This window comes from Salmo salar, chromosome ssa13 (assembly GCF_905237065.1).
Source record: "Salmo salar chromosome ssa13, Ssal_v3.1, whole genome shotgun sequence".
NCBI classification, from domain to species: domain Eukaryota; kingdom Metazoa; phylum Chordata; class Actinopteri; order Salmoniformes; family Salmonidae; genus Salmo; species Salmo salar.
This window is the reverse complement of record NC_059454.1, coordinates 31,714,885-31,728,578: the sequence shown is the minus strand read 5'-3', so window position 1 is coordinate 31,728,578 and position 13,694 is coordinate 31,714,885. Positions and strand designations below refer to the sequence as shown.

Sequence of the window (13,694 nt, the reverse complement as noted above, 5' to 3'; positions counted from 1 at the left end):
ATTAGAAATTCAAGAAAAATTGAACATCCTTGAATCAGTCATTAAAAAAACACCAAAATCCATTAGATTACCTAATAACCCAACAAGAACTAAATGAAAAGCTCAGATCTATAAAATCAAAGAAGGCTTGTGGTCTAGATAACATCAGAAATGAAATGCTGAAAAACAGCACATCTGAGATGCAAAATGCCAAATTGTCAAATGTCAAATTGGCTTTCTCCCCAACCATCGCACTACTGACCATATATACACCTTACATACACTAATTAATAAACAGGTCCACCAAAAAAAAGAGGGCAAAATCTTGACTTTAAAAAAGCATTTGATTCTATTGGGCACGAAGGGCTATTCTACAAAATTCTCCAAAGTGGGCTTGGTGGTAAGGTGTATGACTTAATAAAATGTATGTACACAGAAAACAGTGTGCAATAAAAATCAAAAACCAAAGAACAGAATTCTTTTCACAACGTCGAGATGTGAGACAAGGCTGCAGTTTGAGTCCAAATCTTTTCAGCATTTATATCAATGAATTAGCAGACATGTTGGACCATTCTCCAGCCCCAGGACTCACACCATTTGACACAGAGATAAAATACCTGCTATATGCTGATGACTTGGTACTTATATCACCAACCAAAGAAGGTCTTCAACAGAACCTTAATATTCTAGAGCAATATTGCCATAATTGAGCCCTGGCAGTAATTTCCAAAAAACTAAAATCATGATTTCCCCCCAAAAAACTGATGTCAGAAACACAAATCTAAATTTATCCTGAACAACACCATCATTGAACACAAAAAATTACACATATCTTGGTCTGACCATATCTGCAACGGGAAACGTTAATATGGCAGTGAATACACTCAAAGAAAAAGCCCGCCGAGCATTGTATGCAATAAAAATGAAATGATTCAATATCAACATCCCAATTAGAATTTGGACCAAAATATTTGACAGTGTAATCCTACCAATAACTCTTTACTGAAGTGAGGTTCGGGGGCCACTCAATAAACTGGACTTTAATATGTGGGACAAACATCCAATTGAAGCCCTACTTGCAGAATTCTGTCGGAAAATTCTACAAGTCCAGAGAAATACAGAAACGAATGCATGTAGGGCAGAATTGGGCCGCTTTCCAGTGGTAATGAAAATACAGAAAAGATCCTAAAATGTTTGGCTACATCTAAATTCAAGTCCAAATTCAAGTCTGCAATTTAAAGCACTTCAATCCCAAGAGCTGAGCCCAGAAACGAGCCCTCTCAGTCAGCTGGTGTTGGACCTCACCAACCAAGTTGACACCAGCACTGCTTCAAAAGAAAGAATTCAAATAAACAAAATCATGAACCAATCAAAAGACTCATATTTACAACAAAAACTAAACAAAGCCGCCTAAATTGCTATCTGACCCTAAACAGAGAATATGAATTGGCTGATTATCTCTACTCTGTCAGAGATACGAAGCAGAGACAGATCCTTACCAAGTACAGGCTGAGTGACCACCGATTGGCAATAGAAACCGGCAGACATAAAAAGACATGGCTACCCAAAGAGGAGCGTGTATGTGGTCACTGCACGACAGGGGAGGTAGAGACAGAGATGCACTTTATCCTTTACTGTGAGAAATATTCCTCACCCAGAGATTCATTATTCACAGAAATGACTACATTTATTCCAAATTTAAATGTATTAAACCCAGATGAAAAACAAAAAATACTCATGGGCGAAGGAGCAATGGCTCCTCTTGCAGCCAAATATGTATTTGCCTGCCATAGCCTGAGGGACACTGAATAATAATATCTGCATAGCAAATAGTAACTTACTTATTATTAGTATTATTGTTATTACTATTATTGTTATTTCTATTATTATTGTTGTTTATCATCCAAATAGTAGTGGTATGGGTAGTAGGGTGATGGTAATGAGAGCAGTTTAATGATGGTGGTGGTAGTAGTAATTAATGATGATGGTAGTTGTAGTACTGATGTAATGGTGAAGATGACAGTTATTTAGTTATAAGTTAGTTATAGCTTCATTTTCCATGTTTAGCTTTTTATATTTATTACATTTCTACTATATTGTTGTTATTTTTGTATTTAATTTTGTATTATTATTTACTACCATTTTATATTATTATTTGTTATTGTTTATAATTTTATTACAATGTAAATTGTATACATTGTTGCTTTGGCAATATTGACACAATGTTTTTCATGCCAATAAAGCAGCTTGAATTTGAATTTGAGAGAGGCAGTCTGAGAGTCTCTGGCTAAGAGAGAGAGGGAGAGAGAGAGAGGCAGTCTGAGAGTCTCTGGCTAAGAGAGAGAGAGAGAGAGAGAGAGAGAGAGAGAGAGAGAGGCAGTCTGAGAGTCTCTGGCTAAGAGAGAGAGAGGCCTTCTGAGAGACTCTGGCAAAGAGAGAGAGAGAGAGATAGAGAGAGAGAGAGAGAGAGAGAGAGAGAGAGGAAGTCTGAGAGTCTCTGGCTAAGAGAGGGAGAGAGAGGGAGAGAGAGAAAGAAAGGCAGTCTGAGAGTCTCTGGCTAAGAGAGAGAGAGAGAGGGAGAGAGAGAGAGGCAGTCTGAGAGACTGGCAAAGAGAGAGAGAGAGATAGAGAGAGAGGAAGTCTGAGAGTGTCTGGCTAAGAGAGAGAGAGAGAGAGAGGGAGAGAGAGAGAGAGAGAGAGAGAGAGAGAGAGAGAGAGAGAGGGAGAAAGGCAGTCTGAGAGACTCTGGCAAAGAGGGAGAGAGAGAGGCAGTCTGAGAGACTGGGTAAGACAGAGAGAGAGAGAGAGAGAGAGAGAGAGAGAGAGGCAGTCTGAGAGACTGGGTAAGACAGAGTGAGAGAGAGACTGGCTAATCGATTGAATAAACAAGAGAGGTGTGTTGTGGACTATCATTGAGTTTATTAGCTCATCGGCTCGTCTCTCTGCTGACCAGAGAACAGAACAGAGAGCACGGCACATCCATCCTGCTCTAGTGTTTACACTGTGGATAACACCTCTAGTCCACCAACAGTCAATCTCCACAATGGTGTGTGTGTGGATCGATGTGTATCGATGGAGCGCGCGTGTGTGTGTGTGTGTGTGTGTGTGTGTGTGTGTGTGTGTGTGTGTGTGTGTGTGTGTGTGTGTGTGTGTGTGTGTGTGTGTGTGTGTGTGTGTGTGTGTGTGTGTGTGTGTGTGTGTGTGTGTGTTGAAGAGGTCATGAAGACACAGAGGATTCGTTTGGAGAGTTATCATCAATTCTGCTGCGCACCTAAATACATGGCAATTAAAATGAGCTGCTCGGTCAACCTAACCCAGTCTGCAGATTGACATGATATGACAAGCTGATATCCTGTATCTGGCTCAGTTTTCGAGTTGTTCCTACATACTGTTTTATCAGGGAGTTAGAGCAGAGAGGGGGAGCCAGAGTGAAAGCTGAGAGGAGCACAGGGCAGAAACAGAGAGCGATATTATCACCACATTGGCTTCCTCTTTGGAAGATGGCTGGCCTCTCTCTCCCCTCTGGTAAGAAAAACACAATGATTAAAGTGGGAAAATAAGGGCAGATCTTGTCCAGGATCTACCCAACAGCAACCTCTGACTGCAACCTCTGACAGCAACCTGTCAGGTGTCTTTGAGAGGATCCAATTATTTCCCGTGCAGATAAAATGATGATGAATGTGGTGCAGCAGTGTGACTGGCAGCCCTGGGCCCATTTAACTGGGGGAGAAAAGGAAATGGTAGTAAAAGGTGAGGAGGAAAGGATGGGTCATCTAATGAGATGAGGGAACAGCTGTGGGCTAGTGCTTTATATAGGGCAGAGGGAGAGAGACAGAGAAGGAGAGTGAGAAAGAGAGATAACGAGAAAGAGAACAACAGAGAGGAAGAGAAAATGATGGAGAACAACAGAGAGAGGGAGAGAGAGAGAAGGGGTTTATGTGACAGAACAGAATGTGAGGTGGTTGTCCCCAGCGTCGTGCTCCATGCTCTGGTGGCAGTGCGGCTGCTGCTACCGCCGTGTGTTAACTCCATGCAGGGTAGTATAATGGTGTCAGAGTTCCCCTGCAGAGCAGTCCCCATCCACCCTCCACCACCACCATGGACCCAGGGCTGGAGAGAAAAGGTTGAGCCACTTACCTGTAAACTGCCTAATGCCTGCTGCTTGGTGCTGTGGTCCCTCCATGCCTCAGAGCCCATTGGTTGGGAGAACAAAACACACGCAGGCCACACAGGGCTTCATTCTGCGTTAATGAACACATTGCTTGCATTTAATACACAATCACACACACACACACACACACACACACACACACACACACACACACACACACACACACACACACACACCAGGCACATACACTCTCACATGCCTCGATACACATTCATGCACACATAACTGCATACAGTATACTGTATCTATATGGTTGTATATAGTTGTATATAGTTGTATATAGTTCTCCAGTGGGGGTTGAAAGCCCAGAATCAGGTATATGAAAAAGCAGTTGTATCAGACTCAGGACCGGTAGCATCTTCACTCTAATCAGCTGTATCAGACTCAGGACCGGTAGCATCTTCACTCTAATCAGCTGTATCAGACTCAGGACCGGTAGCATCTTCACTCTAATCAGCTGTATCAGACTCAGGACCGGTAGCAACTTCACTCTAATCAGCTGTATCAGACTCAGGACCGGTAGCATCTTCACTCTAATCAGTTGTATCAGACTCAGGACCGGTAGCATCTTCACTCTAATCAGTTGTATCAGACTCAGGACCGGTAGCATCTTCACTCTAATCAGCTGTATCAGACTCAGGCCCGGTAGCATCTTCACTCTAATCAGCTGTATCAGACTCAGGACTGGTAGCATCTTCACTCTAATCAGCTGTATCAGACTCAGGACTGGTAGCATCTTCACTCTAATCAGCTGTATCAGACTCAGGACCGGTAGAATCTTCACTCTAATCAGCTGTATCAGACTCAGGACTGGTAGCATCTTCACTCTAATCAGCTGTATCAGACTCAGGACCGGTAGCATCTTCACTCTAATCAGCTGTATCAGACTCAGGACCGGTAGCATCTTCACTCTAATCAGTTGTATCAGACTCAGGACCGGTAGCATCTTCACTCTAATCAGCTGTATCAGACTCAGGACCGGTAGCATCTTCACTCTAATCAGTTGTATCAGACTCAGGACCGGTAGCATCTTCACTCTAATCAGCTGTATCAGACTCAGGACTGGTAGCATCTTCACTCTAATCAGCTGTATCAGACTCAGGACCGGTAGCATCTTCACTCAGTCTGAGAGACTCTGGCAAAGAGGGAGAGAGAGAGGAAGAAAGAGAGAGAGAGAGCGAGAGAGAGAGATGGCATGTACAAGGAAGGGAAGGGGGTTTCGCAGTATCATAGGGAGCTGGGAGCGGGCCCCTCGTTGATGTTATATTTTTAATCACACGCTCAGGTATCCCTTCAAAATGACTAATTATCTACAGGTGACCTGCACAAAAGGCACTGGGTTCTTCCCCCTCTCCTGAGCAGCATCTGCCCTGTTTTGTTAACATTGGCACTTTTCAGCCCAGCAGACACACTATATCCAGCCTACACACACACACACACACACACACACACACACATACACACACACACACACACACACACACATACACACACACACACACACACACACACACACACACACACACACACACACACACACACACACACACACACACACACACACACACACACACACACACAAACCAGCACACTCTCCGCTCTATATGAATAGCCCAGAACAATCAATCCAAGGAGGCAATTTCTGAAGAGGAAAGAGGATAAAGATGAAGTGCTGGTTCATGTATGTTGTTTCTACTGAGGTCAGGGACACGTTTTTGCTCACCTTGTGCTTTAGTTTTCTCCTTGGGGTCTCCTGGGTTTTCTCTGTTCGCATGGCCGATTAATAACACACACCAGGCCAGGACATAGTAATGAGCCTGATTACTCATCCTGGAGCAGTGTATGAGAGGAGCAGAGAGGAGCAGAGAGGAGCGGAGAGGAGCAGAGAGGAACTGAGAGGAGCAGAGAGGAGCAGAGAGGAACTGAGAGGAGCAGAGAGGAACTGAGAGGAACTGAGAGGAGCAGAGAGGAGCAGAGAGGAGCGGACAGAAGCAGAGAGGAACAGAGGGGAACAAGAGGAACAGAGAGGAACTGAGAGGAGCAGAGAGGAGCAGAGAGGAACAAGAAGAACAGAGAGAAGCAGAGAGGAGCAGAGAGGAGCAGAGAGGAACTGAGAGGAGCAGAGAGGAGCAGAGAGGAGCAGAGAGGAACAAGAAGAACAGAGAGAAGCAGAGAGGAGCAGAGAGGAGCAGAGAGGAACTGAGAGGAGCAGAGAGGAGCAGAGAGGAACAAGAAGAACAGAGAGAAGCAGAGAGGGGCAGAGAGGAGCAGAGAGGAACTGAGAGGAGCAGAGAGGAGCAGAGAGGAACAGAGAGAAGCAGAGAGGAGCAGAGAGGAGCAGAGAGGAACAGAGAGGAACTGAGAGGAGCAGAGAGGAACAAGAAGAACAGAGAGAAGCAGAGAGGAGCAGAGAGGAACTGAGAGGAGCAGAGAGGCAAATGAGGAACAGAGGGGAACAGGAGGGACAGAGGGGAACAAGAGGACAGAGGGGAACAAGAGGACAGAGGGGAACAAGGTGACATAGGGGAAGAGAGGAGCAGAGAGGCACAAAGAGGAACAAGAGGAACAGACGGGAACAAGAGGGCAGAGGGGAACAAGAGGAACAGAGGGGAACAAGAGGGGGACACAGATGAGCAGAGAGGAACAAGAGGTACAGAGAGGGACAGAGAGGAGCAGAGAGGAACAGAGAGGAGCAGAGGGGAACAGCGAGGCAAAAGAGGAACAGGAGCAGAGCAGAGAGGAACAGAGAGGAGCAGTGAGGAACAAGAAGAACAGAGAAGCGGAGGGGAACAAGAGGAAGAGAGGAGAACAAGAGGAACAGAGAGAAGCAGAAAGGAATGGAAAGGAACGGAGAGGAACAGAGAGATAGAGAGAGGAACAAGAGGAACAGAGGGGAAGAGAGAGGTACAGAGAGGAGCAGAGATGAGCAGAGAGGAGCAGAGAGAAACAAAAGGAACAGAGAGTCAAAAGAGGAACAGAGGGGAACAGATAGAAACCGAAGGGAACAAGAGGATCAGAGAGGGAACGAGAGAGACAGGACTGCCTATCATATCCTCACAGCAGAGCCCATCTAGGTGTGAAGAAGACACTCATCCTGGCTCTCTCCTGTCCTGTCTCTGCCTGGTCCTGGCTCTGCCTGGTCCTAGCTCTGCCTGGTCCTCTCTGCCTGGTCCTGTCTCTGCCTGGTCCTGTCTCTCCTGTCCTGGCTCTGCCTGGTCCTGGCTCTGTCTGGTCCTAGCTCTGCCTGGTCCTCTCTGCCTGGTCCTGTCTCTGCCTGGTCCTGTCTCTCCTGTCCTGTCTCTGCCTGGTCCTGTCTCTCCTGTCCTGTCTCTGCCTGGTCCTGGCTCTGCCTGGTCCTGTCACCCCTGTCCTGTCTCTGCCTGGTCCTGTCTCTCCTGTCCTGTCTCTGCCTGGTCCTGTCTCTGCCTGGTCCTGTATCTGCCTGGTCCTGGCTCTGCTTGGTCCTGGCTCTGCCTGGTCCTGTCTCTCCTGTCCTGTCTCTGCCTGGTCCTGGCTCTGCCTGGTCCTGTCTCTCCTGTCCTGTCTCTGCCTGGTCCTGGCTCTCCTGTCCTGTCTCTGCTTGGTCCTGGCTCTGCCTGGTCCTGTCTATGCCTGGTCCTGTCTCTCCTGTCCTGTCTCTGCCTGGTCCTGTCTCTCCTGTCCTGTCTCTGCCTGGTCCTGTCTCTGCCTGGTCCTGGCTCTGCCTGGTCCTGTCTCTGCCTGGTCCTGTCTCTCCTGTCCTGTCTCTGCCTGGTCCTGGCTCTCCTGTCCTGTCTCTGCCTGGTCCTGTCTCTGCCTGGTCCTGTCTCTCCTGTCCTGTCTCTGCCTGGTCCTGGCTCTCCTGTCCTGTCTCTGCCTGGTCCTGGCTCTCCTGTCCTGGCTCTGCTTGGTTCTGGCTCTGCCTGGTCCTGGCTCTGCCTGGTCCTGGCTCTGTCTGGTCCTGTCTCTCATGTCCTGTCTCTGCTTGGTCCTGGCTCTGCCTGGTCCTACACTACAGAACCTGACTGGTGAATGACATGGCATCGGGTTGATCTCACGCTGGCATCATGGTGTGATTGGCATGTTGTAAACGGGCACATGAATAAAGCATGGCGGTGACGGCGAGGAGAACAGGGCATCCCGGTGTTTGGTGGCCGTGGTGTCGCGGGCGGACTAATCGTGGCCTTTAAAGTTTAATGTGGGCCTACCACAGAGAGGCATCAGGAGCAGGGTTAGAATGCCGGAGTCCAATGCCTCCTCTCATTAATGATGTATGGACATCACACTGCTGCAGTAGGGTAGTAGGCTGGGATGTTATGTTGGGATCCCATGTCCTGCCCAGATTGTGTCAGAGCAACACTCTACTGATTTAACAGACCAGAGTGGTTGAGGTCATTATGGCCAAATGGGTTCTTGTAACAGAGGCAAGGGAATGTGTTGATGAGTTCAATTAGGACCAGAGTGTTCAGGTCAGATCACTGAATAAGGCTGTAAATACAACTGAAATAAACTGAAATAAACATAAACGAACTGAAACAAACTGAAACAAACTGAAATAAACATAAACAAACTGAAACAAACTGAAATAAACTGAAGAAGAAGATGTGGAGGCTAGTGTTAATTAACTAGGTTGATGATTGGTCTTTATGACCAGGCTGTGTGTTGATTGGGTGAAAGGTTGGGTGAAAGGTTGGGTGAAAGGTTGGGTGAAAGGTTGGGTGAAAGGCTGGGTGAAAGGCTGGGTGAAAGGTTGGGTGAAAGGCTGGGTGAAAGGCTGGGTGAAAGGTTGGGTGAAAGGCTGGGTGAAAGGTTGGGTGAAAGGCTGGGTGAAAGGCTGGGTGAAAGGTTGGGTGAAAGGCTGGGTGAAAGGCTGGGTGAAAGGTTGGGTGAAAGGCTGGGTGAAAGGTTGGGTGAAAGGCTGGGTGAAAGGCTGGGTGAAAGGTTGGGTGAAAGGCTGGGTGAAAGGTTGGGTGAAAGGTTGGGTGAAAGGTTGGGTGAAAGGCTGGGTGAAAGGCTGGGTGAAAGGCTGGGTGAAAGGCTGGGTGAAAGGCTGGGTGAAAGGTTGGGTGAAAGGCTGGGTGAAAGGTTGGGTGAAAGGCTGGGTGAAAGGCTGGGTGAAAGGCTGGGTGAAAGGTTGGGTGAAAGGCTGGGTGAAAGGCTGGGTGAAAGGCTGGGTGAAAGGCTGGGTGAAAGGCTGGGTGAAAGGCTGGGTAAAAGGCTGGGTGAAAGGCTGGGTGAAGGGTTTGACACTCCTCTGACTTTGGTGCCCAATGGGAGGAGGCACAGGGCTGGGAGGAAGAGGTGCAGGACCTAAATGAGACGTGTCAGGGAACAAATTGAAAATGCCAATTTCACTTACTTCTCGGCATCGCTCTTCACGCCTAAATTCTGCCACTTATTTAATGTGTAAATTAATCTAGATCCTTCCCTCCCCTTAGGTCAACCAATGTGTGTGTGTGTGTGTGTGTGTGTGTGTGTGTGTGTGTGTGTGTGTGTGTGTGTGTGTGTGTGTGTGTGTGTGTGTGTGTGTGTGTGTGTGTGTGTGTGTGTGTGTGTGAGAAAGTGGGGTTGTTTTTTTGGTCTCCATACCAGGACATGGATACAGTGTATTCTGTGACTGGGTGAAGGGTGACGTTCTCTGTCTCTTACTCCCTCCTTCAAATCGATCTGTCTCTTGCTAACACAGTGCTGTGAATACTGACACTGAATGTTCAGGCTCCATGAGGCTCGTAGATTCTGACCAGCTTTAGTTTCTCTCTCTCTCCCTCTTTCCAGTATGACTATGAGGGTAATGACCTAAGTGACCTGCCTGTGGATCTCTCTGTGGTGTGGAATGAAAACCAAGTCATCGACAACCCCTTCAACATACAAGGTAAAACCTATCTCCTCTTCTCCACATCCTCCCTTGCTCCCTCCTCTCCTCTCTCACCTCTTCACTACACTTTTTTAAATCCCTAAGATCCGATTGGAGGGGCCCCTTCCTCTCCAGCAGCACGTCTTTGAAAGGGAATAAAGTGTTTTTTCGCATGGCTACGGCTTTTGCTAGGCCCCGCTGGGTTCAATAACGTTATCTCTTTTAGCGCTGTCTGCAGTAACTCCGACGCGCACCTCCAAAACAACACGCAGCAGACCAATAGAGTGTTGATGGATGGAAGTCGTGGAGGACAACACGGTTTGGCCCTTTAATCCTCTGTGATCTGGCAGGTCTGGGGTCAGATCCTGCTCTTGCTGCTCAGAAGGCTCATCCTGCTGGATGGAGAGCCAGGTCTCAGTCATCACTAGGGAATGGAGATAGTCAAGTAGCACTGTCTTTAAGATAAGCATGCTAGTTGATCACACATGGAGCCAACATTATCCTTTACCAGTGGGGTATGGATGGATGCAGAAGGAGATAGATCCAGTCTTTCCCCACCATGTGGCCTAGCTGGGTGTTAACCCTAGCTGGGATTAGTTAGTTGATACCCTTTCCGACATATTTAGCTGGCAGAGAGAAAGGACAGAGGTAATATATTATAATGATGTCAGATACCCCACTCTGATCATTGGATCAAGGTCATGTGATCTGACCCCGCTGCACACGCTTTTTGTCTAATTGCGTTTATCGCTTGGCCTCATTTGTTTAATTGTCATTTGCGGCCCGGACTCTGCGTGTTGGTGTTGGGGCAGCTGGGCCTGTACGAGGCTGACGCCCGGCTCTGGTCTACGGTGTCTGTCTGACTGCTGTAAAAGTCTTAACATTAAAGGAGAGTGGATTACTTTGACCCCTCTCTCTCAGTAATGTAAGATAAGTCGAGGTCTTAACGAGCAGACGGTGGGACATCATGTCCTTTAGCATCACCTTGGACGCTGAGACTTAACCCCTCTGTATTCTACCCTGTCAGCGCTTTTTCACAAACTCTGAATCTACACACCCAATTTCTCCTGTTGGAATACAGTGTTTTCCATAGTAACATCTGTTAAAGCTGGAACAGAAATTAAGAATATAAACTTTATTAGTGACTGCTGTGCAGAGGCCAGTTACACTGTGCTCTGCCCAAACTTCCACGCTTAATTTGACATGTTGAAACTTCCCCAAACTAAATGTTAAACTAGCCCTGCTCATTCAAGCCATACAAAGACCTTCTCCTCCCTTTCCCCACCGTCCCCTGTGTCTTCTCTCTTTTTCTCTCCCTCCTCCTCCCTCCCTCCCTCCCTTCCTCCCTCACTCCCTCATTCCGTGAATCACAGTGAATTACCCATCTCTGCCAGACTGCCCGAGAAAGCCCAGCTTTGCCCAGGTGTAAAGTGGAAATGTTCATGTAATTAAATAATTCATTTGGTTCAGTTTAATTAGCACAGCGCTACTTTTTAGCTTTGCCGTGTCAAATCAGATTATCAGGCAGGACTGCAGCCTCCTTTGAAATCCTGTGTCCGTCTGTCTGTGGAGCGCCGTACCTGCTGTTTGTTTTTCACCCTCTCTCTCTCTCGTTTCCTTCTCTCTCTCCTTTTCTCTCTGTCTCTCTTCCCTCTATTTTCTCTCTTTCACGCACTCTCTCTATTTATCTCTTTCTCTCTTTGCTCTCTCTCCATCTTTCTCTCACTACGCCACAGAGGAATATGGCCTTAGGAGAGACCTGCTATCCCTCTCTATTTCTTTCTAAAAGATAACAATTCCTGCTGCTAATTCCTAATTCTTTCAAAAGCATAATTCTGAGTATTAGTGCCCCTCCCCATAAAAAGCTGTTTTCATTTCTTAGTTAATTTATTCTTTTTCACGCAACACCATGAAGGTGGTGAAACTTAAAGTTATTCTCACACAACAATGTAACTCTTATTGCAATGCCTGTGAGACTAAACGTCATCTCTTCCTGTGTCCTCTCTCTCTGTTTCTCAGCCCACCTGTATAAGTGCTATGCGCTGAGAGACAGCTGTGGGATGTGTCTGAAGGCTGACCCCAGGTTCGAGTGTGGCTGGTGTGTCCAGGAGAAGAAGTGTTCTCTGAGACAGGAGTGTTCCCCGCTGGACAGCAGCTGGATGCACCCCACTGCCGGCAACAGCCGCTGCACACACCCCAAGATCACTAAGGTGAGACTGTGTGTGTGTGTGTGTGTGTGTGTGTGTGTGTGTGTGTGTGTGTGTGTGTGTGTGTGTGTGTGTGTGTGTGTGTGTGTGTGTGTGTGTGTGTGTGTGGGATCCAGTTGGATCTACTGGATTGGAGATACAGTCAGACGTCGTCAGTTGCTCTGTGTCTCAGTGACGATCTAATGCTGAGTCCACCTACCCACAGTAACGAGTCTATCTCTCACTCCACCTACCCACAGTAACGAGTCTCTCTCACTCCACCTACCCACAGTAACGAGTCTATCTCTCACTCCACCTACCCACAGTAACGAGTCTCTCTCACTCCACCTACCCACAGTAACGAGTCTATCTCTCACTCCACCTACCCACAGTAACGAGTCTATCTCTCACTCCACCTACCCACAGTAACGAGTCTATCTCTCACTCCACCTACCCACCGTAACGAGTCTATCTCTCACTCCACCTACCCACAGTAACGAGTCTATCTCTCACTCCACCTACCCACAGTAACGAGTCTATCTCTCACTCCACCTACCCACAGTAACGAGTCTATCTCTCACTCCACCGACCCACAGTAACGAGTCTATCTCTCACTCCACCGACCCACAGTAACGAGTCTATCTCTCACTCCACCGACCCTCAACGACGAGTCTATCTCTCACTCCACCTACCCACAGTAACGAGTCTATCTCTCACTCCACCGACCCACAACGACGAGTCTATCTCTCACTCCACCTACTCCTGATCTAACCTCTCACCCAAATTACTTTGGTCCTTTAAGCCATTCAAAAACAAATGCAACACATTTCCTCCATTATTGCAATTTACAGTATTTGCTGTACCTGACACCTTGCTGGGAGGCACATGCAGAGCATTGTGAGTCCGTCTGCATTTGTCTGTGTACTTGAATCTACTTTGGAGGGGCAGCCGCTGTTTCAGCGTATTATAAATCCTAGATATTAGATAATTGGCACTGGCAGAGGAACTAATCCCTCCACGATGCCTGTTCTGTCTCTCTCTCTCCTCTCTCTCTCTCTCTCTCTCTCTCTCTCTCTCTCTCTCTCTCTCTCTCTCTCTCTCTCTCTCTCTCTCTCTCTCTCTCTCTCTCTCTCTCTCTCTCTCTCTCTCTCTCTCTCTCCTCGCTACACTTGTCTCCTGGGGACAAGGACACAAGACAAGTGGAGGCAAGGAAGGAAGGAAGGAAGGAAGGAAGGAAGGAAGGAAGGAAGGAAGGAAGGAAGGAAGGAAGGAAGGAAGGAAGGAAGGAAGGAAGGAAGGAAGGAAGGAAGGAAGGAAGGAAGGGTGCAGACTGAACATTATGCTGTAAAGAGAATTGGGTGATTCCTCACCAAACTAGAACAACATGTAATATCGTCATTAGAAAGGTCCTTTGGAGGAAGGATTGTTGACATATATTTTACATTTGTATCTGAAAGCATAATTGATAAATAATGAATTGAAGTTAGCACATTGACATTTTGGCCTTACCCAGACCTCCTTTATG

General features: G+C 47.3%; 1 protein-coding gene across 3 annotated transcripts in view; it reads left to right on the top strand.

Moving 5' to 3' along the window:
* LOC106566890 (plexin-A1) overlaps positions 1-13,694 on the top strand; it is a 274,998-nt gene that overhangs the window by 215,556 nt on the left and 45,748 nt on the right. For all 3 annotated transcript variants that reach the window (XM_014135443.2, XM_014135442.2, XM_045693144.1), the window contains exons 11-12: positions 9,905-10,001; positions 12,003-12,193. In XM_014135443.2, the coding sequence (XP_013990918.1) occupies positions 9,905-10,001; positions 12,003-12,193 (288 nt within the window). The remainder of the gene's footprint in view (positions 1-9,904; positions 10,002-12,002; positions 12,194-13,694) is intronic.